Source organism: Xiphophorus hellerii, chromosome 14 (genome assembly GCF_003331165.1).
Source record: "Xiphophorus hellerii strain 12219 chromosome 14, Xiphophorus_hellerii-4.1, whole genome shotgun sequence".
Classification (NCBI taxonomy): Eukaryota; Metazoa; Chordata; class Actinopteri; order Cyprinodontiformes; family Poeciliidae; genus Xiphophorus; species Xiphophorus hellerii.
The window spans coordinates 18,651,075-18,678,685 of record NC_045685.1 but is presented as its reverse complement, the minus strand read 5'-3'; the positions used below and the strand labels follow the sequence as shown (position 1 = coordinate 18,678,685).

General features: G+C 39.2%; 2 protein-coding genes across 3 annotated transcripts in view; one reads left to right on the top strand and one right to left on the bottom strand.

Annotated features, from left to right (window-relative positions):
* The window catches only part of pcxb (pyruvate carboxylase b), a 378,906-nt gene that overhangs the window by 137,776 nt on the left and 213,519 nt on the right, over nt 1-27,611 (bottom strand). The gene's annotated exons all lie outside the window — the stretch shown is intronic.
* Nucleotides 1-27,611, top strand: part of LOC116733301 (leucine-rich repeat and fibronectin type-III domain-containing protein 4) — a 53,796-nt gene that overhangs the window by 10,845 nt on the left and 15,340 nt on the right. Inside the window, exons 3-8 of one of the 2 annotated variants that reach the window (XM_032584101.1) lie at nt 15,050-15,248; nt 15,728-16,342; nt 16,435-16,597; nt 20,375-20,545; nt 21,145-21,306; nt 22,320-23,054. In XM_032584101.1, coding sequence (XP_032439992.1) covers nt 15,754-16,342; nt 16,435-16,597; nt 20,375-20,545; nt 21,145-21,306; nt 22,320-23,054 — 1,820 coding nt within the window. In that variant the 5' untranslated portion in view covers nt 15,050-15,248; nt 15,728-15,753. The remainder of the gene's footprint in view (nt 1-15,049; nt 15,249-15,727; nt 16,343-16,434; nt 16,598-20,374; nt 20,546-21,144; nt 21,307-22,319; nt 23,055-27,611) is intronic. The other variant, XM_032584100.1, reaches the window with a different exon arrangement.

Genomic DNA, 27,611 nt, shown 5'->3' with positions numbered 1-27,611 from the left:
AGGTACATCTGGTACACTGGACCGTCTAATTATCAAAATAACTCTGAAGTGATTTAAACACTTATTATTTTTTGTAAAGGTTTGTGTGGCACTAGGGGCCTTTACTTTGAACATTTAAGGACAGGAAATGGACGAAAAATGTAAATATGAAGAAAATTTAATTTTAAAAGTTCAAATTAAATATCCAGCCAGTTAAATAGTGGCCCATTTGTTTCACTTGATTGGAAAAAACTAAAAATTGGATTTTCATGTATCCGATCAACTACACAACACAGTAAATCCACTGCTGCGGATATTAATATTGCACCACTACTGAATCAAATAATCATTTGTCTACAATTTCTTTGCTGTGCAATCTTTGAAATGCAGTAAAAATGCAGGTTTGAGCTGATTTGATTGGAGAAAAACATCCTCCTCTGATGGCTCGCGCGGCTGTTCAACCATCGTCCTAATTGTGGCATACAATGAGTGAGACTACTTGAAATCTGAAAAAGTGAACATTCATCTGTAATAAACTACATATTTCAAACTAATGTCTGACTCATGTTCACTCAAAGCCCTAGAAAATGCCACAAGTATGCAGATGGCAATTCTGAACAGCATTCAATCAACTTGTTCCATACAGTTTTAGCTGATAACGGTTTTATTCTGGGGAGTTAAAATCAATATATCTGGATCGCGGCTGCATCAGCTCAGATGTTGAAGTCTAAGGCAAAAATATATGTAAATGACAGCAATAATGGCAAAAATAGTTTAACAAAATAAGGCTTACACACATCAAAATGACAATCTCTGCAGACACAATATGCAAATTCAAAATTAATCCCCCCCTCCCTCTTTCCATTTCACAAAATACGGCATCTTCATTAAGAGATGAGCATGTGGCAATAACGAAGACTGTCAGCAATTAATTACAGCCTTTTATTGGCTCCCATCTTAAACCACTGTGCAATTTAATCAGATACAACTATGAGAATGCCATCTGGAGTGAGGAATAAACAAAGCCCAACATTGCTGAGACGCCTCTCAATTTGACAGCCATCAACCAATGAAAAATGACTCCACTACAAGGAGAAAAGGAGGAATCCAGGGTGTAGCAGTGTGGCTGGGCCATTTAACACTTTGGTCTGCCGTTTTCTCTCCTATATAGAGGGGAAAACTACGCCTACTGGTCAAACTTTATTCCATTATGTACTGTAGTATCACATTTATTGGTAATTTCTGTTCCAGATCAACACAAAGGATGATGCATGGTTTTATAATTTTGTATGAATGATTAGCTGTGTTTCCATTGCAGATGTGCACAAATCTTAAGTCGATTTGAAAAAAAACACAATTTTGCAATTGCGGTGTTTCCATTAAATAAGAATTGAATTGAATTGTGTGACTTCTGTGATGCGAAAAACGTGTTTCCATAGCAGTTTTGCTAAACACATCTATTTTGATATGGTCAAAAAGCCACCTCATCCTAGAGGAAGAAATGACCAAAATACAAGTTTTTTTTAAATTGCCATCTTTGCATTTAGCAAATTTATTTTTGTAATTTCGATTTCTATGGTTAATGAAGACGCAGCTGCTGTGGTGTGCATTTGACCTTGGAGAAAAACTTTTTGTGGACACATTTCTACCAGTTTCCCACATTTAGACAAATTTTTGCCAACTCTTCTTTGTAAAATATTTCAAGCTCAGTCAGATTGGATGGCTAGCTTCTACAACACTCCAAGTCTTGCCACTGATTCTCAATTGCATACTGACCTGGACTTTGACTGGACCAGTTTGTTTTAAACTACTGTAGCTCTGGCTGTATGTTTAGGGTCAACGTTCTGGTTTAGTTTAAACTAATAAGCCACCAACATGTCTCCTTTCAGGATTGTCCTGTATTTTATGTAAAGAAAAAAAAAATCCAATCAGTTTTTCGACGATTATGACACGCTCCCACTCGGTTTTCCCCTGTGTTACTAAAATAAGACAGTCACAGTCACCACAGCTGCCAATTCAATTTACCTCCCGGAAAATAGGATCCCCAAAGCTTTGCAGCTTGTGTTCGCTCTCTTCCAACGGGGGAAAATTACAGCGACTCATGAAGGGCGGGATATTCCCTGCCACCCTCATGGAGGTGTTAATAACGTTAATAACAGTGTTCAGGAACTGATTTACCTTAGACTGGGAAGAGGGGAACCGTGAAGACGATGCAAACTTTAAATACACTTTGCAACTTGATTGGGGGGAAGCGCCTGAAAAGCGGAGCCATTTGAGGGGTTTAAGCTGCTTATCAGCAGACTGATGAATGCCTGGAGCATTCAAACTAACAAATATGAAGCAACGAGGGAAATCCATCTGAGCTTTTATTATTTAGCTGGAGCTAATTGCTTTGTTGTAGCTGCTAAAGATACTAATTGCAGGAAAATTGGATCTTGATTTGCCTTTTGTTTACATTAACAAGACTTGCTGAATCGTTTGAGATGATGTGGAATCAAGAAAGGGCAAAGATGTGAGTTTTGACTTCAAGTACAAGTTTCTACACGGCGCATAGAGGGGGAAAAACAACATGCATGGTTGAGTGCTCAGAAATGTCTTCAGTATTTCCTCATGGTTCACAGATTCTCGGATAAATCGGAGCACAAGGGTCACGCTGCCTTCTGCTTTTCAGTCCAACGTTTCATACTGCTGTAAAAGAGCTGATGTACTCTCGCCCAAGAAAAAGAAACTTAAGGTAGAAACCAACTTTCATGACTTCACAGTTTGTAACACAGCATTCCAGGTTAATTAAAGACTGCCTTTCTTATCTAAGAAAACCTTAAGAAGGGAAGAAAACTTCAAAGCCTCCACCAGTATTAGGTTTTTACTCCAAACGCAGCATGAAGAGGAAACAAGCTCTTCTTTTAAGAGTTGCCAAGTTCAAAGATTTAAGTCAGAACTTCACTTTAGATAAAGCGCCAGAGACAGAAGTGCCCTAATATCCCACAAACCGACTGATGAAACGCTCTTGTCCTCTCATTTTATGCACATCAGTGGCAAGTAGTTTCATCCAGCTGAAGGAAAATCACCCAAAAACAAAGCTGTCATGGTTTTTAAATGGAGAGGGGAAAAATGAGCACCAGCTTCAGAAAATTAGGTCTTTCTGAGCCTTTTTAATGTTTGAAGTGAATCAGGGTTGGAAGAGGCGAGAAAAACAAAAACATTTTAATATTCTGACTCTGCCGTGCTCCAAAAATAGAGACAATTATCGAAATCTTCCAAGTAGGATGGGCTCCAACAGGATTTAGTGAGACAGATTCACACTTGCTCATCGTACACAAACAGAAACAAGCTGGTTGTTGTTGTTGCCTTTTTCTCCTCACATAAACGGCGCAGAAGGAATTAGCCGAGGATATCAGAATAAAACAGTTTTTGTGGACTCCAGCTGTGGTGATACAGCAGTTTTCACATTCTTAAGTCAATGTTTCTTTTGCCTCAATGACCAACTTTGTCCATTTTTGTGAAAGATGTCAAGGTACAGGCAAGTGAGACAAACAGGAAGGCAATTACATTTTCTGCAGCTGTCAAAAAAAAAAAAGCTACTCATGCTGCATCACTGTTTACGACTGCATCCAGTAATAACTTATGTTTCCTCCCCTCCTTGAGATACATTCCCCAGAAACCAAGCAGAATGAATTTTCAATGCAGAAATCTTATGTCATGGATTTGTTATGGTCTACATAATCAGGAGGAAGACGGACAGCGATGCGATAAAAAGGTCATTGCTACAGAAGCAGGCTGTTCACACAAACATATTCATCTGGAATGGACAACATACCTGCTTTAAATAGTCCTTCTTTAACTTGTCAATATTTATCCCATAAATAAAACTAGACTAAAAGGTTTATTTTCATCTTGTTGCAGTTTGTTTGTGTATCAGGAGGGAAACTGGTTGGTCATGTGCTATTAGTTTAGATATCTGAAGATCAGGAATGGATGGTAGTTTTTTTAGTGTTGAAAGGAAGTATAAAATATTGGACCAAATTTTCACATCTGTGCTTCCCTAATACTAATGGAAAATTAAGTTGAAGGAAAAAAGTGTCATAAAAGATAGGTCCAGTGTAAAGTTAATGCAGTCGGTGATGGTTTGGGGTGAAATGTCACTTCATGTTTCCCTCCGATGAAAAGCTGACCTGAATGCTGCTATCAAACCAACCTGTGCTTCCAGTACACCTCAGCAGAGCCATTGAAGCAAAAGGAGCCCCAACCATGTATTGAGTCCATATACTATGCAGGACATGGACACTGTTCAGCAGGTCAACATTTCAGGAATATAAAAAGTTTTAGTGGTCATATTTAATATCTTAATTTAGAAAGAAACTGATTTTTTTCAAACCTTCCTCTTCACATATACCTCTGGACAAACCACTTAAAATGATCAGATTCTTTGATTTTACTCTTTCTGGGTCTATGTTTGAGTAACATGAACATTATTTTATTCTATGAACTACTGACAACATGTCTCTGAAATTACAAGCAAAGATTTAGTACTTATTTGCAGAAAATGAGAAATGGTCAGAATAACAAAAAAGGATGCAGTTCTTTCAGACCTCAAATAAAGCAAAGAAAACGAGTGTATATCAATTTAGAAACAACAATACTAATGTTTTAACTCAGGAAGAGTTGAGAAATCAATATTTGGTGGAATAACCAGGAGGTTCTGTGCAGGGGGCTCTTCATTTTTTCCAGAGCTGTATATTAGAAATGGCCAAAATAACCAAATAGGTTGTGTTGTTTTCTGAATAAATATTCCCATCCCTCAGTATCAAAGGCATAGATCTGCTGTGAAAACGGTCAACAATCAGACAGAAAACCCAGAAAGATTTTCCTCAGAGATCTAAATCTCCCAAACAAACGATTGGCATGTTTCCAGGCTTTAGGTGAGGTAATACCAAGGCTACAAAGACCTTGAGAATAATTAGATGGATAAGTTGAACAGAGATCAGTCACCCAGGGGAGTGAGCATCAACTCCCGTCATCACTGACCTATTTTAAGTCAAGTGGAAACAAAACCAGATGCAGCCTTGCTTCTCCACTAGGAGTTTAGTTCAAAAGGCCAACAACTTGAAAGAGGACCTTATTTTTCTGCCTCCCCCTTATTTTCCTCCATCAGGATGGCAACACCTTACAAAATCATTTTTAACACAGCTCTTCCTTTCGCTAATCAAATCCACTCTTCCCTCTCACATCCCTCTCTTCCTGACAGTGACGGATGGCGGCCTTCACCAGTTTATCGCCTTTACATATTTCTCTGCCCATCCGCTTAACGACACACATTCATACCTGCTGACTCTTCATCCCTCACTCCTTCCCCATCTTCCTCAAACTCCTGCATTTCACTCTTCCTCTGCTCTTTACACTAATGGCTTTTTATTTTCCTCCATCTTATGCAATCCCCCACCATTTTCTTTGTGTGTCCCCCTACTCCTTCTCTCCATTTCACGCTGCTAAGCTCTCCTGCGTTCGCGCTACGCTTCTATATGAAATTTTTACCCCTTCCTCCTCCTGATACACTCCAGCTGACTAAAGAGGACAATACGGCTAAAGAGCAATAGTATCAAAAGGATGAGTGGGCTTACAGTACACACGACAGATGCAAGAAGAGACTGCGTGGGCGTTCTTTTGTTTCTTGCCTGCAGGGAAGTGTGTGTGTGTGTCTATGCATCGGCCTCCCTATAATTATGACTGTGTGGGAAGACTGTTTTGGTATGCTCCTGGTTGTTTCAGTATGCAAGTGCTCACCTTATATCCAGGCCCTGCAATATGAGCGAGAGTGAGTTTCTGGAAATCTTGGTGCAGCTGAAGCGCTGCCTCAATATTAGGCAGGCGGAGCTTTTTATTTCAGAATAAAACAATGTGACGCTGAAATCCCATCTCGGCTGAAACACAAAACGGTTTTGCTTCCAAGCAACCAGACGTTGTAACTTTCTAAAAGTAGTTGGATCAGTTCTTTGTGTATTCTGGAAGGTATTTCAAAGGTTTTTGTTGGACTTTGACTGTTTTTGCACATTTCCTTGGACAAATCTTTTGTTATCCATCAAAAGGACAAAACAATAGGTGTAAGGCACGATAAGCCAATCATGCAGCAGCAAGTTGGTGGGTGACTGAAGACATCTGGCTGAAGTTCACCTTTATCATCAAAACAAAAAACTGGAAATTAACTTTAAACATTGTGTTTGTGTACAACATGCTGGTCTGAGCGTTTCAGAAGCTGCTGATCTTCTTGGACTTCAAAAAATAGAAACTACCCTGTGAGCTGCAGCTTTGTAGACATCAGAAGAGAATAGGCAGACGACTAATTTGAGAGGATGAAAGCTAACGGTAGCTCAAATAACTACTTGTTCCATCAAGGTGTGAGGAATACAATCTGAAAACAATGAAATTTGAAGATGATGAGCCACAGCTAGACCAGACCATTTACCACTTTCCTCTGCTACAGACCGCTAACTGAGGCTGAAATTCACACAAATCACAGTGAAAATGTTGTAATATTCAGACGGCAGGGTCAGAGTTTGGAATAAACCGCATTAAAAGCATAGATCCACTGGGAAATGTTTCCTTTCATTGTGGTTGGTTTATGATGGTCATGCTCCCATATTCTGGTGTCTTCCTCGAGTAGGACTGTGCACCATGTCACAAACTCAAATCATCTCACAGTTCAGCAAATAAATGTGTTTTAAGAAAACTATTCAACTCAGAAAAAGAAGAAGTCTCCCTGACAGGCAAGGGCAAATCATTCCACAACTTCGGCGCGAGTATAGCCCAATCTCCAACTTTCTCTTTGGATTTACTTACATTAGGAATCTGCTGGTTGCAGATAAAGCTGCGGTCTACAAAGAGCACCCCTCCCTCCCTCAGCTCCTCCAGACTAGCGGCAGCAGCAATTAGCAAACAGCTGGTGGAACTGCGAGTCTGCTGAGCTCGTCTTACTAACTACTTCTCAGTCTGATGCTCCCAAGAATGGCTATAAACGGCATAAATCGAGTAGCATTGTTGTGATGACGTGCTGAAGGCAGAGTGTCAGGAAGAGCAGGAACTTCTTGAAGAGACAGAAGCCCATATCAGGTGCAAAATTGCAAAATTATGTGTATTTCTCTATTGGTCAACACTGACCTGCCTGTTATGTCTTATAGTTAAATTAAAAATATATATAATTTTGGTAGCCTTAATCTTGGGTGAATAGGATTAATTAAAACATTAATATCTTGAGATTAGGAACCTTTTATGATGATTAATTCAAATTCTAATGAAAATCTTTAAACATCCAGAGTCCAAACAAAAACTTTGATTCAGAAAGCAAAGAGAAAATGTTGATCGAGATTTCTTTAAAATGTTGCATGAAAATCTATAAACCTGAGGATGATTTCAGACTTCTGTGCAGTACTTTATGTAATTGAATTAACCAAAATGCAGTGAAAGATTAACTTATTCGGGATGTTTTGACGTCGGGGGTTTCTCTGGTTTTTTGCGGCGCAGCAACCCACAGCCCAATCAGATCTGTGGATTACTGTGCTCATGATAAGTGGGTTTTGAGAGCTAATACAAATCCCCTTGTTTACAAACACCACAACATTCACTAAGTCGATTTAAGTCGATTATGGGCTAATGGCATTTGCGGATGGGAGACTAACTGCACACACAAGCACACATGCAGTTTATTAACATCATTAATTGTGCTCAGCATATTTTGAGGGACTGACATTTATAATTTTCCACGGAGAATTAAAGGCCAACAAGGAAATTAAAGCTACATTAGGCCTTAAATGTGAAATCCAATGAAACTTTCAGGCAAATTAGAGCTTTTAAGTCATGCACGAAGCATCTCTTAATTGCTCCGGTTTGGAATGAGTGTGAAAGAATCCCTGAAAAACACTCAGTGGACATTTATCTTTCTGAACCTATTAGCTGCTACATATTTAGTTGGACTTGGCTGCACAATCAGAGGCCACACCTTCCAGGGGCTGAAATAAAGGTTTGGGTAACGTTAGGTGCAGCAGAGTTGTGCTCCAACTCTTGGGGGGTAGTGAGGAGTTTTTTTCTCTCCTCCAAACCCTTTCACAACACATATTTTTACATCATGCAGCCCTCTCTGCTCTCCATTCGTCCGTTTCTGGCTCTCTGGAGGCTCAAAGCCTCATGCGTGGTGGACTACCTAGAGATTTCTAAAAATAGAAGAGCAAAAAGGAAAAAAAACTGAGGTAGATACAGATATATTGCACAGCTTGAGGAGGTCAGGGCAACAGAAATTCCCCTTTTTACGGTTGTCTTTGTTCAATTTCTGCTCTCTAACTTCTGAAGTGCATCACAGTCTTCAATTAGCCGTTTCATTTTAATCTTTTCCTGTGAAAAAGAGTAAATCAAGTTTCTAGAGGGCTAATTTAGTGCCTACTACTTCATGAGAGCAAGACTGAGAATTTCTCTAACATCCATGTGTTTGAAGATCATTGCAAATTCCTCAAAACACACAGAGGAATTTTATTTTCTGAAGTAAAAGTAAAATGATGGATTCATTCAGGAAAAAAAAAATGTGTAGACAAGTAGCAGGTTGGTTAGTTGATCATTACAAATTAAAGCCAGATGATCTGGCAAAATTTCGCAGCTGTGCGCTCACAGAAACACGGATCCCTGCACCTTCATGCAGTACAGTGTGTAAGACGAGATTTTATTGATCTCAAGAGGGGAAATTCTTACTGTGCAGCAGAACAACGAACACAGCACAGAGGCAGCCAAAGATAAGGGAGAAAAGAAAAGATAAAATCGGAATTAAAAGTTTTATATAACAACCAAGAGCAGTACAGAGGATAGAAAACTGCCGGAAGGAAAAAGGATTTTCAGTGATGTTTCAGATGTGCTGGAAAACTGAAACGGATAACCCCAGATTTGCAGAAGTGTTCAGACCGTGATAAGTTGGAGTCAGTTTATATGAAATCTGATAGCAGGTTTCAAAAATGATGAATGTAGAGAACTACAAGTCTTTGAAAAGTTGCTATAAAATTAAATTATCATGCATGTATAATAGGTTTGGGTGAAATTTGAGAGTTCTTTGGCAACTGTTTAAACTGATTAAACTTGAATTAAATTTGCTATTGCATTTAAATTTAACAGAACAAACGTTTGCATTTTGCAAAATTGCAACAACATGCTACAGCGTAGTTCACCGTAATTGTATGTGACAAACCAACACAAAGTAGTGAACAGAAAAGGATTCACGGTTCAAGAATCACGTATTTCCACAGCAGAATGCTGCCAAATCAAGTGTTACCATGGTTAGGGTGTATTAAGGGTGCAGAGCGCATAGCGTTTTGCATGTTGCTCATGAATTACACTTCTCATACGTTTGTTGAGCCTCCTACATTGCTTAAAATACCGCAAACTGTAAGCTAAAATGATTTTATTGCCAAACAGAAGCTAAATTAAGAACTTAGATGTAATCTCAGTATTTAATATGAAAGATATCAAGCATCACATTGGAAAAACGTCTCTGCTACCAAAGCGGACTGAGTTATGCGTATTAAGCCTATTTTTTGTTATGTGTAGAATATGCATCAACCAGCATTAGTGGCGTAAACACCTAATGTAGCTACATTAGAGCTAAAAGCATTAATTTTGTGACTGTGGTTGAACTTATGGCTTTCATCTTCACACTCCTTCATAAAAAGCAGGAATGCAGTTCGATAGTTGTCCTGTCAAGTGTTTCTACCTGAGCTGTGGATTTGTGCAGCTCCTCCAGATATCGTCATAGCTTCTCTGATTAATGTTCTAATTGCTTCCCCAATCGGTTTGGAGCTGTGCCATTCTCCTTACATGTTTAGATGATATATTGAATGTCAGGGAAATTATTTTAACTTCCCCACCACTTCATCCCTGATTTATCTGCTGTGTTCCTTAATGATGCTGTTTGTTCCCTAACAAACCTCTGAGGCCTCACAGAAAAGCTGGATTTATACTGAGGTTCAATTTCACACAGGAGGAATCTATTTACTAATTAAGTCTTCTGAAGGCAAATAGTTGCATTAGATCAGGGATGTCACACTCCAGTCTCCGGGGAGCCGGTGTCCTGCAACTCTTAGATGCATCCCTGGTCCAACACACCGAGTCAAATAGTTAAATGACCTCCGTGTTATGAGTATAGACCATAGAGTCCTGCTAATGACCTGATTATTTGATTCAGGTGTGTTGAAGGAAACATTTGCAGGACACTGACCCTTGAGAAACAAATAAGGATAATCTTAATTCAGACAAACCTTGACCCTCCAATCAGATAGTTTATACAACAGAAAAGATCAATTGCGACAACAGTTATGAAGAAAATATGAGATAAAGCGGAGTGAGAACAAAGCGAGGTGAGAATGAAAGGGAAAGAAAGATCACATGAAATGAATTGGACAGGTTGTGATCCATCTCTTAGGGTCACATCGATCAGCGAGTGAAGGGATCCCTTACATCCAACTTTGTGTGCACGCCCATCAGAAAGCTTCAACGCTGCACTCACGGGCTGCAAATGAGATCTGAGAGCAATATACGAAGGAGGGAGAGAGATGCAGAGGTGCAAAATGAAACAAAAAAAAAGTCTGCAGGAGTGGGGAAGGGGTAAGGGAGAAAAATGACTGTACAGGATAATCAAGTGATGAGGCAGATGGGGAGAGGAAGTAGATAAATGAAAGGGAAAGTGAGAAAGGATCGCAGGCAGGGCGCAGAAGGGAATACAACAAGAACCTGATGTGGTGCAAGAAGTCGTGCGAGCGCACATCGACTAAAAGTAGGTGCAAGAGGCGGCAAGGAGATGTGGAGGTCAGCAGCCGAGTCAGCAAGCGACACAGAGACAAGACAAAAAGACGAGGGGTGGAGGAGGAGGAGGAGGTGGGAAAAGATGGTGAGGAAGAGCTGTGACTGATAACATTGTCGTATTCAGGTTGCCTCAAGGGCAGACACGAGTGAGGAAAAGAAAAAAGGGGTGAGACAAAGAAATGAAAAAGTGGAAATTTACAGAGGAGCCAGGGGCGGAAACGGTTCTAAGATGGAAGGTGAGTAAGGATGAAGAGACAGGTGAAAGCAACTGCAGGTAGATGGAGGGAAGGGAAGGAAACGATCCATGGCTGCACACTAATGGAGTCGGAGAGGTATGGAGGTTAAAACCATGCGCGGGCATGCCCGGGGCAGATGGATGAGGGCTTTCACAAGGAGGCAGAAATTAGAGACAGTATGGATAAATGTACAGCAGGAAGGTTTCTATACGAGTGATAGGAAAGTGGAGACACAACTTGACCCCACAGTAATGAAAAAACTCCTGATGGAGCTTTTCAGGGACGACTATCAACCTGACTTGATCTCATTTGTCCACGTTACACATTTTGGAGTATGTCTCCACCGGTTTTGCACATCTAAAGACAAAGCTTTACCCATTTTTCTTTGCAATTTTACTCAGTCTTACCCAGACGAGATGGAGAGTGAAGCGTAATTTGAAGTTTTGATTTGCTTTTCGGCTGGTTTTATGTTCCTTTACCAGCTTGAAGATGACAACCTGCATCAACCTAGCTTTTTTTGTGATCTTTTTTTTTTCCACAAGTGCTTCATATTTAGCTTCATCCATTTTTCCATGAACTCTGATCAGTTTCCCCAGTCCCACATAAAGAAAAGCATCCCCACAGCATGATGTTGCTACCACCAAGCATTGCCAAGTTTACATTAAGTTTACTTAGTGTTTTGGAATCAATTTTTAAACTTAAACTTTCGTCCACGATAATGGTGTCCCCTTCATTGCCGGTGGCTAACTTTAGGTAAGACTGGATCTCTGCTTCTACAGAGTTTCTATTGGCCTCCTGTACACTTCTCTGATTTTTACTACATTTCCCTGAACTCTCAACTAAGGGAACGGCCTCATGACGCTTTTTGGTCACTTTGACCATTAAACAGTCCCTCCATGATTTTGCAAATACTTGTATGCTTTTTTTTGCAATCAAAATGCCTGATTTTGTGATGCTATTTTAAAAAAAATGAAAGGAATTCCTCATTGAATCTTTTAAAATCTATATGTTTTATATAAAAAGGTGAGAAAAGAGGAACAAGCAGAAAATCTGACACAAACATTATTATTCTCTAAAGAAGTAGAATATATCTATTTTTGTTACTTGTAATATCACAGACTGCAGGTGGGTGTTAGTCTCTCAAACCCAATGGTTTTGACATTTTTTAAAGAAAATCTTCAACAAATTCACAATGATGCAATACTGCAAAAACAATTGATTTTGTGTAGATTTCTGGAATTGCAAAAAACTCAAGGTACTGAACAGTGTTTTCTAACAAACTTCTGAGGCTTTCACACACATGCTGTGTTTAATCTGTGAATTAATTACAGTCATATGGACTCTTCTCCAATCAAAATAATTTCAAAATAGTCATTTCTTAGAGGTATCAGATTAAAGCGGCCCAAATATGTACATATTCCATGCTTCTCACGTTTTTACTTCTTAAAAAATTTTGAAATCTAATTTATTGCCACAATTATAATTTTTTTGTGTTGGTCTTTCACATAAAATTTCAATAAAAACAATTCAAGTTTGCTTAATGTGACAAAATAAGAAATTTAAAAAAAAATACCTACACATATAAATAACACATTTCTGTTTAATCCAGCATCGGCTGCCCACAGGACCAGCTATCACTGCAGGCATTCATAACTTTGTCCCACGCACACATCCCCACCGTCTCCTGCTGCAGGAGTTTCCTTCCCCTCCTTAAAGACTAATGTCACCAAGCATAAGGAAATGACTGTTGCCCTAAAAACCTTACACACTTCCTGGTATTCTGCACAGTTTCCAAGAATACAAGAGACACTAAATCTTTTAGAGCCAACTAGTGAACAGCAAAAAGAGCCACGCGTTGTCACACACTTGAGTCAGTGAACCATTCATGTTCTGCTCAGCGGATATAAACAGAGCTATTTAATGACTACAATCAAGCTAGAATCCATTTTTTATTCCTCAGTAACTAATGTCCCAGTGGTTAGAAGTTCTGCTGAAATGTTCTGTTTCAAAGGGAAACGCATCCCATTAGCAGGACTATTCATGATCGCTCAAATTAATGGAAGCTATTCCCATCACTACACTGCAGCAATGCTTGCTTTTATTCGTTCACTCTGCTTTAAGTGAGAACATTTAAGAGTGTGAGATAAAATTTATAATCGTTTCCGGCAGAGAGCGTCTTATCACTTTCTTCCTCTTATCTCATTATAAGACGAGTCCAAAAATGGGACGGTTTTATACAGAGCTCACATTTGGAGAACAGAACGAAGCATGGGAAGCATCTGGAGTGGGTGGAGACTTTCACAGCAGCACCGCCTTGGTATCAAAGATGGATTGTAAACCCGCATAGCTTCACATGGGTAGAGCAAAGCTTTAGAAACTATTAAGTAGCAATTTGCGTCAGCCTGTAACAGTCAGGATGATGCATGGCTCAGCCTGGTCGTTACTCAAAGTCTCAAAGCTTGCATGTATTATACTGTACATCAATATGTAATCACCAAGGTCTACGTTGCGTGCAGCACCACCCTAGAGACACGCCGTCCTTCTCCAGAGGAACCTCTTTGTCTTTCCGACTCGAAAATGTCATCCCCACTTTCACCAGAAGTGAGACTGTTACTGTCAACCACTGTCAAACTCTCTGTATCTAGGTTACAGTTGCTATAACAACTGTTGTGCATGCCAATGAGTTTCAGTGAGTCATTCTTGTACCTTATCAAAGCCACAAAACGTGTGTTTACAGGCAGATTTTCGGCACGTCTCAGATGTACAACAGGGTTCTTTGTGTTGGTTTCACAGCGTCGCCCCTTACAGAGACCTACAGTGTGACCTGATTCAGCTCTCAGGCCCAGAGAAAGTGGCTTTTCCAATCCCTTCTTGAAAATTTCTGAGCTGAATGACCATTTTTCAGCCTTCTGGGGGCTTACATTCAGCCACAAAGGCTGTGTTCACTCACTCACTCACTCACTCTCAGGAGATCTACAAAACAGGTGTTTTTGTATTTTGAACAGTACTGAAGTGCTTCATAATCATGTGTCAAGTATCCTCAGTTTTGTGTCTAAATTAACACCAGCAGGATACACAGCAAAACATGCCTAAATTGGATGAGATAGACAGCATAATTTTGTTATTTTTGGCTAACAACAATTTAATTACCATATCTCATCTTCAAAACATTCTTGTGGGAGCAAATCTGCATTCAACCAATAAACATTTCCACTGAAGAGGATAAATTTACATGCATGGACTACTACATCAATGCAATAACACCAACTTCAGTCATTATAATACAATCAGATTTTTTGTAGTATAGGGTAGTTTTTAGATGTAGCATGTCACAATAAATAATTCATAGAGAAATCATTCTAAATTCTGCTTACAGATATCTTCAACATGTTTATTATTGTGACTAAACATTGATTTGAACCTTTTTAGCCAATATAAATAAGTCATTTCAGGTCTTCAGATAAACTGGCAGCTAAACTGTGTAGATGTTTAAGAAATTCCACTTCAGCAATATTTTAGTGAAAGCCATTTTCAGCTGTTTTAAAGTAATGATGTAGACTCAAAGATGAAAGACTGATTTTCTAAATTTACATTTGAAAAAACAAGCATGCCTCCTGATTTTGGCATCTAATCTATGAAAGTAAGAATTTATGAACAGCAGCATTTTCTGTGGTGGTCTTCATGTTGACACACTAATATTAGCAAAAGTATGCACATTTGAGGTGTTTTCTTGCTATATGTTTGACATTAGCATGCTAAAACCTGGCTTTAGTGTGATACAGTCGGCTCAGGCAGTAGAGGTATGTAACAGGGTTTTATTTTAATAATATTATAGATGTGAAATTTGTCAAAATTTATTTATTCTTTGAATTTATTTTGTTAGTCAACAAGGTGTTTCTCCAGACTTTTGTTGGGTGTATTAAGTTTTGCTACGCTGCTCCTGGCAGTTGGTGGTTACCATAGTAACCGGTAACTGACAGCTCCTCCCCCTTTTTCTGTTACCGTAGGTAACTGTGGGGCAGAAGCTTCTGGACTAAAGTTAACCACCACCACTTTGTTTTCCTCTTTTGTGAGAATAAATAAAATGAACCTGAGTGTGTCTGTCATGAAGTCAACCTACTGGATCTGAGACGAACATAGACGGGCTACATATATAGTTTTACCGTAGCAATTTAAAACACTGCTTAGCGGACTACATAGCGACTGGTATGTAATGTGAACATGAAGTTTGAAAATGACGCATGCCTTCAAGTATACAATTTACAGCAATCATTGTAGTACCATTTGAAAATATGGGATATTTCTGCTACTGTGTGAAGAACTAAGTGGATACAACTTCAGAGTGGAAATATGCAAAACAAGTCTTCTTTCCAGTCCTGCTGAGTCAGAGTAAGTGGAAGAGAACAATCCAGACAAAGAGACACTCTATAATCAATATAAATCTTGTTGAATGTATGAAATGTGTGGGAAAATATGTCAACAAGACTGTACGTCTTTCTTTAATATCTTGTGAAACAAAATCATTTATGCTTATATGTGCATTTTAAAAGGACAAACAATAAGAAAAAAAGCACAGAACAAATGCTAATATTTTATGTCATAAAACCACATTTAAGAGTTATAGAAAAAAGATCAATATGGTTCTAAAATGTATGTCTCTTTTTTCTGCTCTTCTGTTTCTGCAGGTCTGTGGAAAGGCAGGCGATCTACCATGCTTGTCCCCCCACCCCTCCATCCCTGCAGACAATTGCACCTGCCCCGTACACAACTCCACCCAAAACAAAAAGCAGAGGGATCAACACTTCCCTCTCTATTCCCTTCATCCATCCTCTCCCTCTCATTTCTCCCCCCTCTATTCATCTCATCACTGTCCTCCTCATCCCACCTCCTCCACTGTGCCTGCCCCAGGACTTCTACCAAACGAACCCTTCCAGAATCCGTCACTTTCCCGGTGTTTCACTGGCTGACGCTGGTCACATGCTGCCTGCTGCCCTCTCTGGTTGGAGCAGGGGAGACGTGGGGCGTCGTTTCGGCCTGCCCGTTCCACTGTGTGTGTCGAAACTTATCGGAATCGCTCAGCACGCTCTGCGCCGATAAAGGCCTGCTCTTCGTACCGCCGCATGTCGACCGGCGAACGGTGGAGCTGCGACTCGCAGACAACTTTATAACAGAGGTGGGCGGGAGTGACTTTGTCAACATGACCGGACTGGTTGATCTGACACTGTCGAGGAACACAATCCACCTGATTCGACCTATGGCCTTTGCTGACCTGGAAAGTCTGCGGTCTTTGCACCTGGATGGTAAGCCATGATCATTTTTCCAAGTTCTCCAGTATAGAATATTAATTTAGTACCTTTTTACAGGAAAACTATTCTGGCATTGTGTTATTTAGGTAACCGCTTGACAACGATTGGACCTAAAGACCTTGCAGGTTTGACTAACCTGCAACACCTGATTGTCAACAACAACCAGCTGGTGAAAGTCTCCGTCGAGGCTTTTGATGACTTCCTACTAACTCTAGAGGACCTCGACATGTCCTACAATAATCTTCGGAGGTAAGATTTTTGTGTTTTTTTTATCAATCAAAATACATTCTCTAACATCAGACTTGTCAATAGTTGTCTCTTCCTAGAAATACTCATGCTACATCTGATAACACCATCTAAACTAAGATAGATTTCACCTTCCACATACAAGAACTTCTTTCCTTAGACTTACTCTCTTAAAAAGACCTTGATCTCGTCTAACTTCTTATGCCTTAGTCTCTAAAATATAATTTTTAACTTAGAGTGTCATGCACAAAACAAATTCAGTGTTTGTCGATATGTGGCAAAGTTCACTTCATGAATTATCCTGTTCCAAGCTTTTGAAATAACCCATAAAGTACAACTTTAAATAAGATTTATGTGTTAAACTCTGCTTAATGAATAGATTGATTAGACATTTGAAAACTTTAAAGAAATGTCAGCTTCAACCATGAAATGGTTTTATCTACAAAGACTGACATCTTTACCAAAATCTCATATTTGTTTAAGTCATGTCTTCTGATTCATTCCCTTAATGCTCCACTTCCTGGGGTTCTGAGATAGAAACACAAATACAACCAAAACCAGGAAATAATTTTACTGGACCAGTTTATTGCACAGCCAGACCAAATATTCAGTATTGAGTCGCCATAAAGGTTTTCCATTGATTCAGATAGTTTATGACAGAACAGACTGAAGTGCTGGTAAAGCAGAAAAGCCAAACATTTCTCCTACTAAGACTATTTACGGATGTAATGGAACCGCTGGAGCTAAAACAAGTGGTTAAAAGAAAGTAAATGGCTCCATCTGACCCATACTGGGCACTTTTTTCCTACACCAAGGTTCGCCGAAAGAATGAAGGTGGTTCCCAAACCTCGTCATGTTCCCACCTCTCATCAATGTGTGGTATCAAAACTCTAGGGAACAAAACTCCTTTTATAAACTCCCGAGAAACCAATAAACCACAAATAAAAGTTAGTACTCAACTTTCTCAACCTTTTGAATCTTCAGTTTACTTAGTTTTGGTGGTTTCAAGGTAGAATCAGCTTAGGCCCATTTTATCTGAGTTTCTTTTTTTCCTTCTATGTCAGAAGTAAATAAGCATGTTTGTCATTGATGGTAAATAAATCTTTGATTAATTTACTTGCTTCTCTACATGTGGAATGTAATTCCCTCAAAGGTAAAGAAAATTCAAGCTTTAGCTGATAAATCTTATTAATGCACATTAGTTTGATGTAATATAGTCTGTCAATGTTACACAATCGACAGAACTAACAGCAGAGCCCACAATGTCTTTTCTCCTCAACTGGGCCTCAATATGGATCCAAAACAACAATAAAAAAGGGTTCAAAACTCCAGAATCCAAAGGCACAATAGCAACAGCCAGTAACATCTGAGTCAGTGAAGACCATTATGAAAGCAAAGTTAAAACTGCTGAGGCCAGAAGATGACTGAAAGCTCAGAAAACTAAATCAATTTTGATGAGGTTATAATTTTCTTTCACTTCGATTCAGTTATGGCTCCAATGAAGGCATTGTGAAGCTCACTCCTCTGAATGACTATACATTACTATGGATATTGTATACGGTTCATACTTGAGTGCACAATGTAATACTTTGCTAAGGTCATTATAGAACAATGGATGATTTTTACAGCTTTGCTATTCTTCAGGGCTAAATAGTTTGGCTGAATAATCACAGTCCTCTCCTCTGTCCAAAGCAGCACACAATGCAGATCATTTTAGCAGCAGTCGTCTGTCGGTCGTCATTAAAATGTTTCAATTGTCTCTCCAAGATGAGCACTACAGCCTTTCTAAGGCCTCTACCAAACCTTGAAAGTGCAGAGTTGCAGTTTTGAACAGAAAAGCAGCTGCTGCTCGAATCACTTGGTGGCTATTAAGGAGTCTATTCTGAGCGTTGAAGAATCCGTGTCACATTCTCCCACAATGGGTAAAAAATACTCTGGAAACGGGTTATGTCACGCAAGAAACTCTTCAGATCTGACTTATCAAGGTCGAAGTTTCACCCTGTGACCCTATTACTTGCCAACTTGATTTTCATGTTCTTGATGCATTCACTTTCAAATGAACAGGCCTTTAAAGAAAAAAAGTCCATTAACAATTTACAGCTTGGGTTTATATGATGGTAATTTGCAATGATATTAGTTTGCTATGTGATGGAAATAACTGCAAAATATTGATGAAAACCAACTCATCTGTACTGCGTTTCTCCACTACCACAAAATGAACTACGAGCATCAATTCAGTGATCTTATTGTTAGCTCAGAGGGAAGTGTTAATGAGGAGAGAGCAGCTGATATCACTCTGTCATTCTGATTGAATTAGAAGAGCAGAATGGTGACTGTGAAAGGAAGCAGTGGAAGAAAACATGTTTGCATTTGCATTAAAACTGCTTCACTGGGAGTAGCACTGCTGCTAATAATATAAGGACTTATTAAATACTCCAGAACGCAAAAGAGAAAGGTACAGTTGGTTTAAAGAAAGAAAGGTAGCAGCTTTTAGATGCTAGCTAGGTGTCAAAAAAGAAGCCAAATCTGTTCCAAAAATCATCAAGTGAATGGACTACAGAGGATTGAAGCAAGGTTATTTTTTCTTTTAATGCCCCTCCAATTTGTTTGGGACATCTGGAAAGGGATTTTCTCAGAGGAGAGAAAGCGAACGCCGCCATTAGTTGTTTGTAGTGGTGACAGTGAAGCATCTAGAGACGTTGCCATGAAAAGAAAAAACTGGGATCAAAACATTTCTCTAGAGAAACTGGATTCATTCCCTTCATACTCAAGATATTAAACCCAGAGATAATTTGCAGCTCTGATATCCAAGGTGAACTGCCAAAGTCTTAAAAAAAAAAGATTGGTAAAATTTACTCTTTGAATAAACTTTATGTACACTCACTGGGCAGTTCATCAAGCATACATTTGTAGGACTGGGTTTGACAATCCAAACAAAGTATTTAAACCTAATACATTGTTAAAATATTTCTCAGTAATTTTAGTCCATTTTGACAAGATGACAATTGGCATCTCTCTTAAGCAGCATCTTTCATAAAGTATATGATACCAGTTATGTGTTTTATTTTGGCAGAAAAGCTTTGCAGTCTCAAAGGTTGTACTGACAAACGTATAATCGGCTGAATTCAGCAACATCAAAAGGTTTTGGGAGAAAAATACCAGAGTACAACATCCTGCTAATGAATTTCTGAACTCGAAGCTAAAAGCAAAATGCAGACTTTTCTCCGAGCTGCCTTTGCCTCTCGTATGTGAACAAAGTGGAAACATTCACAGCTGCAGAACGATGGTGATAATGTGCTGAAGACACTGAGTCAGTGAAAACACCACTGCCTTTGGTCTTTACCAAAATCAGTCCTGTTCATTATCCTTTAACTTTACCATTCTTTGTCATCAAATGATGGACAGCTGGAATAGGCCTAGCTGAACAAAAATTTTTACAGAAAAAATCTGAAAAAGGAACAAAATGTGACACCAACAGGCCACGAACAGCTACCTCCATGTTTTACTGTCTGATTTCTCAGTTGTTAGTCATTCGTTGAAAACATTGAACAGTACTTCTCTGAACCACAGCTGATTTAATCACAATCCTTTAAAAAATTACCATCTTACATTGTGTTAATCCACCCACAAGGGAGAGGAAGCCATCAAGGAGACCAGTCCTGCTTTTAGTTTCAGATAATTTTTCATTTTTTCCCTCTCAGATGAGCATCCATCACGGCAAAGTTTACTTTTTGAAGAGGCCTCTCTGGAATCCCTCTAAAAATCATCTTATTCCTACAGGGTGCCATGGGAGTCTATTCAAAACATGGCCAGTCTCCACACTCTGAACCTGGACCATAACCTAATAGACCACATAGCAGAAGGAGTCTTTGGAGAGCTTTATAAGCTGGCGCGGCTGGATATGACCTCCAACCGGCTCAGAACTCTGCCACCTGATCCGCTCTTTGCAAGGTACATCTTAAGATTTCTATTTTCAATTCTGTAAGGAAAAGGCTTCTGGGGTAAAATACTACTGAGCTACTAATGTGCTTTTTTAAATGTGTTTGCTATGGTGCATCCTATATTGACTTGCAAAGCAAAAACCAGATGAGTTTTAATATTTTATCTTAAAATAAACCATACCATGCCTGGCTGCTTTAAAAGTTTAGCTTGTACATTAGCCAACATAGTTTCTATCACTTTGGTCTTGGTCTAACTGAGCTGCATGTGCTTTTAAAAAAACATTTGAGAATATAGTCACTGAAAGCAACATCTCATTTGCTGTTGAAGGTTTAATCTATATGGGTGCTGCCTAATGCACCCATTTATTGCTTTAATCTAATAAGTTATAATTGATATGGCACTTTTAATGAGTGCATAATTTAAAAAATAAGGAATAAGGTAAATATGGAATTTGATGTAATTTTTTCATTTGCCTCTTTGGAAACCGTAAGAAAGCAACTTTAGAAATTTTCTCAATACCTATCTAACATCCAAATCACCTGGGGACCAGAATATAGTAAGTTAAATAAGAAATACAAACTAATTTCACACATTTTACTTTCCACCAGATCACAGACGGGAGCAATTAGTCCAACTCCCTACAATGCTGTCATAAGCCTGAATTTTGGAGGGAACCCACTCCACTGTAACTGTGAGCTGCTGTGGCTGAGAAGGCTAATCAGAGGGGACGACATGGAGACATGCGCCACTCCTACACACCTGGCTGGAAGGTAGGAGTTAAACACGCCGATGGATCAGTCATGCTGGTTCTAGAACAAAAAACATTTCTGAATTGGCCTGGGTTGGGTTTTCTGTAACCTGAATGGTATTTACATGGTAGTTTCCAAGAACTTTCATAGACTTTTTATGACTAACGGAATCAGATAGTACTTCCCCTGAACTTACCAGCTACTTTTCGAGAACTTTCTCAGGATCTTAGAAGGAATTTTCCAAAAACTCTCTCTAGAACTTAGGTATTTTTAAGGACTCTCAGGAACTTACCAGGTACTTTCCTAAGACTTTCTCTAGAACTCAGCAGGTACTTTCCTAAGACTTTCTCTAGAACTCAGCAGGTACTTTCCTAAGACTTTCTCTAGAACTCAGCAGGTACTTTCCTAAGACTTTCTCTAGAACTCAGCAGGTACTTTCCTAAGACTTTCTCTGGAACTTACCAGGTACTTCAATAAGATTTTCTCGAGAACTTACCAGGTACTTTCCTAAGACTTTCTCTGGAAGTTAACAGGTATATTCTTAGAACTTTCAAGAAACTGAAACTTTTTTTGGGACCTACCCTGCATATTCCTAGGACATTTTCATGAACTTACTTTCCTATGAGTTTCTCATGAATTTATGAGGGGTTTCCTAGTCCTTTCTCTGATCTTATCAGGTATATTTCCAAGGACTTTCTCTGAACATAAAAGATTATTTCAGCAAATTAACTGCTAAGGTCTAGAAAAGTATCTGCTTTGACTGGAAATGTAACCTCCATGTTCCAGGTAGATACAGGGTGTGTTGTAGACTGTAACCTAAAAGTCCGCCATCACCTTTTAGAAAACATAAAAACATTGCAGTTAAAATCAGACGGTGAGAGCAGAGAAAATGAACATCTGTTACAGTCATCTGTTCTTAATTAGCGTTTGCTCAGTGTAGCATTACGTGTTCATACAGCTGGATATTCTTTAACCATCAATATATTAACAACTTTAAAGAATATTCCATTCTCTTTCTTCTGTTGGTCTTCTAGATATTTCTGGTCGATCCCCGAGGAGGAGTTTACGTGCGAACCACCTCTCATCACCCGTCACACCCACAAGCTGTGGGTGCTGGAGGGACAGCGTGCCACTTTAAAATGCCGTGCCATCGGAGACCCTGAGCCAATAGTCCACTGGGTTTCTCCAGACGATCGCATTGTTGCCAACTCTTCCCGGACCAGCTCCTTCAGCAACGGGACTCTGGATATCTTGGTGACGGTCGCCCGGGATGATGGAGCATACACATGTATTGCGATAAATGCAGCAGGTGAAGCTACCGCTACGGTGGATTTGAAAATAATTCCCCTGCCTCACCGAGGCGGGGTCAGTGGAAACACTGGGGTTAACGCCGTTAACGGAAAAAACAACAGGAGTACGACCAATGGGATTTTACGGACAGATCCGGGTTCGTCGGATATCAGCACGGGGAAAAACGGAGGGATTAACAACGGCGTGGGACGCGGAGCAGAGTCCGACGGTGGGAGTTTAGGAGAGGGAGAGGCCAACGAAGGAGAGAGCGGAAAATCCTCTGAGGGAGAGAGGGTTGATGGAGGAAGCATGGAGGATGACGAGGGGGGCGAGGAGGAGGGCAGGATGGTTGGAGTACAGGGAGTGACCTCCACCTCGGCTCAGGTGCGATGGGATTTGGGACGTTTCTCTGAAGCGTACGTTGTGTGGATGTATCAGATACAGTATAACTGCACTGCAGACGAGACCCTCATCTACAGGTAAGTCAGTCTTTATATTCAACAGCAATCAGAGCCTTTCTTCTGGTTTCAGTTTTGATATTTTATGTTCAAGTCAACTCTTGTCAGGCTATCCATAAAAAACATGAACCCTGTTTACCTTCAAAGATCCTTAAATATTTATCCCTTACATTGAAACTGTTCATTTTCTGCACTGACAAGCAGATAGCTCAAGGGACGGATGAATGTGAGCTCAAATGAGGAAACGGAGGCGCAAAGGTGGTAAATAATTTATGCCCATCACTGTGTGACACCAAAACCCTACAGGTGAATAGTTACAGGACATAAATGAGCAAAGAAAGGGATTTACAAGGGGATGAATAATTTAGGAAGGGTGTTTTAAGGTAGGAGAGCACGCAATGGAGTGTGCTCTGCAACATGAAAGCCTCCAGATGCAACCACAGTCCAGAAGTTTTAATATCCACAAATGTCCTATTTAGTCTCATAATTTTGTTGGATTCTTATTTGATAGACCAATATAATATAATATATTTTGAAGTGGAAAGAGGAGGAAAGATGGTTTTAGTTTTGTCAGATGAATTTTAAACAATAAAAAAACGAAAGAATCTATGGCAAGACTTGAAAATTAATGCTCACTTTATCCAATCTAGCTGAGCTTTGACTAAAGGGATACAATTTCAGTAACTTGATGAAGTAAAGATGAACCACAATTGCAATGAAAGGTGGTTCTATAATGTGCTGAAAGTCTGAATAAAAATGTGTGCAACACTAATTTCCTTTTCAGTTTGTCACATGAAATCCCAACAAATAACATTAAATTGTGACAAAATGTTAAAAGTTTCAGAATCGAAATGCGTTGAAAATTAACTGAATGCCAGCCTACCATTTTTTAAATTAAAAAATTTAATATATTTAGTTTAAAAATTGCAAACCTTACAAACCAAAATCTAGCACTAAACAAAAAGACAGAACCTAGATCTGACTCAGGAGGGTGAAGGAAACAAGCACCTAAATTTATAGAGTGGCTTCTAGCTATTTGGTGTACTTACATGTTCAATACCACTTCCAAGTTCATGAATTATGTCCGTGCTCCGAGTTTACTGCCTCTGAATTTACAAGCAGAGCCTGATGAAACTTTAAACTGATGGAACCGTTGTTAGTGGGAAACAGCAGCTGAAGCAGCGAGGAGGGGCGAGACCAACAGTATTCATTTTCTGGATTTCAACTGGCACCATTAGAGGCATTCACTGTTGCTCCCCTTAGGTGTTATAAAGAAGGCATTAAGCAGCAAGCAGTGTTGAGAAGGGGTATGAGGTGGTAACTGCATGACTGGAGGGGGGCAGAGAACACAAGGAATTGATTGGGAATATAAAAATAAATGGAAGAGCAATAATTAGAGTCAGAAGGGACAGTCAGGTGAATATGAGGTAAAAATGAAGGCTGTGAGATCTCAGGGGGAGGAGAAGAGACTGAGGGAGTGAGGCAAGATAGATGACAGGCTATGCTCAAATCACCTTAGGAGAGGAGAGTCTGAGATAAGGAAGGGATGGGTGACAGAAGACAAACTGACAGGGACTGAGGGGAAAAAGAGAGGAGGTGGGCCCAAAACGCTCCTTCAGGACAAACCAAGAAAATGAAGATAGAAAAAGGGAGATTTAAATGCAACCTCCTAAAATAGACTCAGAAAAAGAAAAGGTGTGAACAGATGACAAAAAACCCCAAGGTGAAGAAGTAGGATTTAAACTGGAAATAAAAGATGCCAGAAGATATGAAGCATCTTTAAAGAGGAAAAAAAAAAAGAAATGAAAATGTTGAGTTGTATAACAGGATAAAAGCAGATAAGTAATGGAGCAATAAAAGCATGTCCACTGGGGAGAGAATGGAGGTGAACATGTCCACATGAAATGTCACATTAAAACAAACCAATGATAAATATGAGCCTTCCGGTGACATGTAAAGCAACTCCAGGTAGAATAAATTGAATAAAGGCTTCAATTCCCTTGCCAAATACTGTAACCATTCCCCTAAATTTAAAGGAAGCTTACCTTTTAAAGGTTTGACTTTTTTTAAAAACTACAAGTCTATTATCTTCAAAAATACAATTTTAAAGGATAAAAATGGAAAAACAATCAATATGCAGCTCTAGAAATCCTAAATAATGAAGGTGTGGTTTGTGCAAAAATGCCTCAGACAAACTGAACTAAACGAAAAACAAAGTACAAAGAAATTGTAAAATTTTGGGATTGTATTTATGGAGACAAAATAAAAATGATCAGGCCATCTCCAGGTTCTAAAATCATTTAAAATTTAACTTGCTGGGGTGAAAAAACAGACTCCTCCATATCATTTATTAAACAGCAATCACATTTAGGAGGAGGAATAGCAGCCTGTGTGGTAGCCTGAAAAATACAGGTGTGTGCTAACAACGCCAAGGTGGAGGAAGGTCAACCGTCACCTCCGAAAAGCAATTTTTGCTGCTTAATAAATCAGTGAAGGGTTATAAGTCCATTTTGAAACCATTCAAAGTCCATTGTTTTACAGTGAGAAAGATTATTAACAAGTTGAGCACATTTATGACAGCTTCCAGTCTCCCTGAAGCAATTTTCTTAGTTTGTATGGCTCAGAGGAGTAACAAAACACCCCAAGAGCTCCATCTCAGACTCTGCAGGCTTCAGTTTCTCTTTTAGATGTTAAAGTTTTTGACAGAGCAATTAGCGAAACACTCAACAAGTACAGCTTGTTACAGATGACAGGAGAAAGCCTCGTCTCTTGAAAAAGAAAATGGCACCAGGATTTAGTTTTGAGATGTTGCTTCTAACTGAACCGCAGCACTTATGAAACATAGTGATCTGGACAGACCAAATCACTGATGTTTGGACATATTTGCACAATCCATGTTTTTCAGAAAATCTCACAGCACACTGGCACAAAAACGTTATTCTACCTGGTCAAGCATGGTGGTGGAGGAGTGATTACATGGGTTTGTTTAGCATCTATAGAGAGCCACAGTTTATTGCTGCTACATGCGGTTCCACAAGCTTTGGGATAAATTGGTGGAGACGCCACACACAGCGTCTTCATCAATTCTTTTGTAAACTTGTTTGATTTAAAAAATTACACAACCTGGTAAAGACCAGAATGGTCATTATTTTCTGAAAAGTAAAAGCCCAGCATAAACACAAAAGGTCTGTATCAGTTTTATCATGACTGTAGTTAATCAGGATATTTGGAAATCCTCAAATTTAACGACTCTTTACAAGCACCCAGTAGGTCATTAGCAACCTGCTTAGGTTACATCAAAGCAATGCAAAGTAAAGGTCAACATACGGAAATAATGAGCAAACATTTTACTAAATTGCAAACAAAGGCTATAAAATTGATTGTGAAACATGACCTTGAAAAATGCTCAGGAATTCTGATAATTAGCAAACAACCTGAAAAACGTTTCATTAAAGTCTCATGCCTGCAATTTGCTTCCTCGGTTCTCTCACAAGCTTTTAACTGTCAGGTTTGGCAAAAAGCTAAAAATCCACAAAAGATGTGTGTTGAGCAGGTATTTGTTGAATCGCATCTCCCCAGGCTGAGTTTACCTCTTAAAGACAAAGATGTGTCAAGTAAAGACTTTAAAGGAGCCAGCTTTGGGCTTTATGTGAAGTGATGCCTCAAACATACAGTCTGAAAAAAGATTTAACAAAGATGGCCAGGAAGGGATAAACATGGTGAGCCAAGACAATTCAAACAGAGCAGATATTTAAGTTTAGTAAAGGGGGCATCTGAGATTTAACTAGAAAAAAAGCTCTAACGCAGCACAAACCAGAGAGTTTTCAAAGTAACAGGATAAAGGCTATGTTTTCTCTGGAAAATTGCAAGTGCTATAGTATATGATGATACATTTATCTTGTCTTAGAGCCCACCAAACAACTGCTCTTGTTACAGAGAAAGGGATGGATGAGTGTTGCAAAGAGGCTTTGTTTCCATTTTCACTGTCTTCCCTTCTGCTTTGTCAGAAGCAGTTTGAAAGACATCATGCGTGATGTCACGTCGTAGCACGCAGATTAACACTGAGGTTCAAGTTTTACCACAGCACAGGCTACCTCAGAGTTTCTATCCGCTTTGCTTTTCTAAGTGGTGTGCACAACGATTACTTTAGGGTGAGTGCATTGCAAGCTAAAGGTCTTACGATCTAAAAGACCACTGAATGTGCTAGCGATATCATTGGCATGCTAATAGCTACTGACATTATGTAGCTTAATAGTAGCAGAGCTAACATTAGGATACTAATGTAGGAATTGGTGTTACAATTAGCAATGTGCTGGCAAGACTATGCTAGCATTAGCATAAGACTGATATCTATACTTATATTTAAAACTGTATAAGTATAAGTCTATAAAAATCTGGTGATAAAGAAATTAAAAGCTTAAGTCAGTGGATGTGTGTCGTGGAAAAAATTAGGTTTTGTCATTTGCATAGACATGTTTTTTAATATAATTTTTGTAAAAAATTATTTAATTACCGTATTTTTCGGACTATAAGCCGCTACTTTTTTCCCCACGCTTTGAACCATGCGGCTTATAGCCC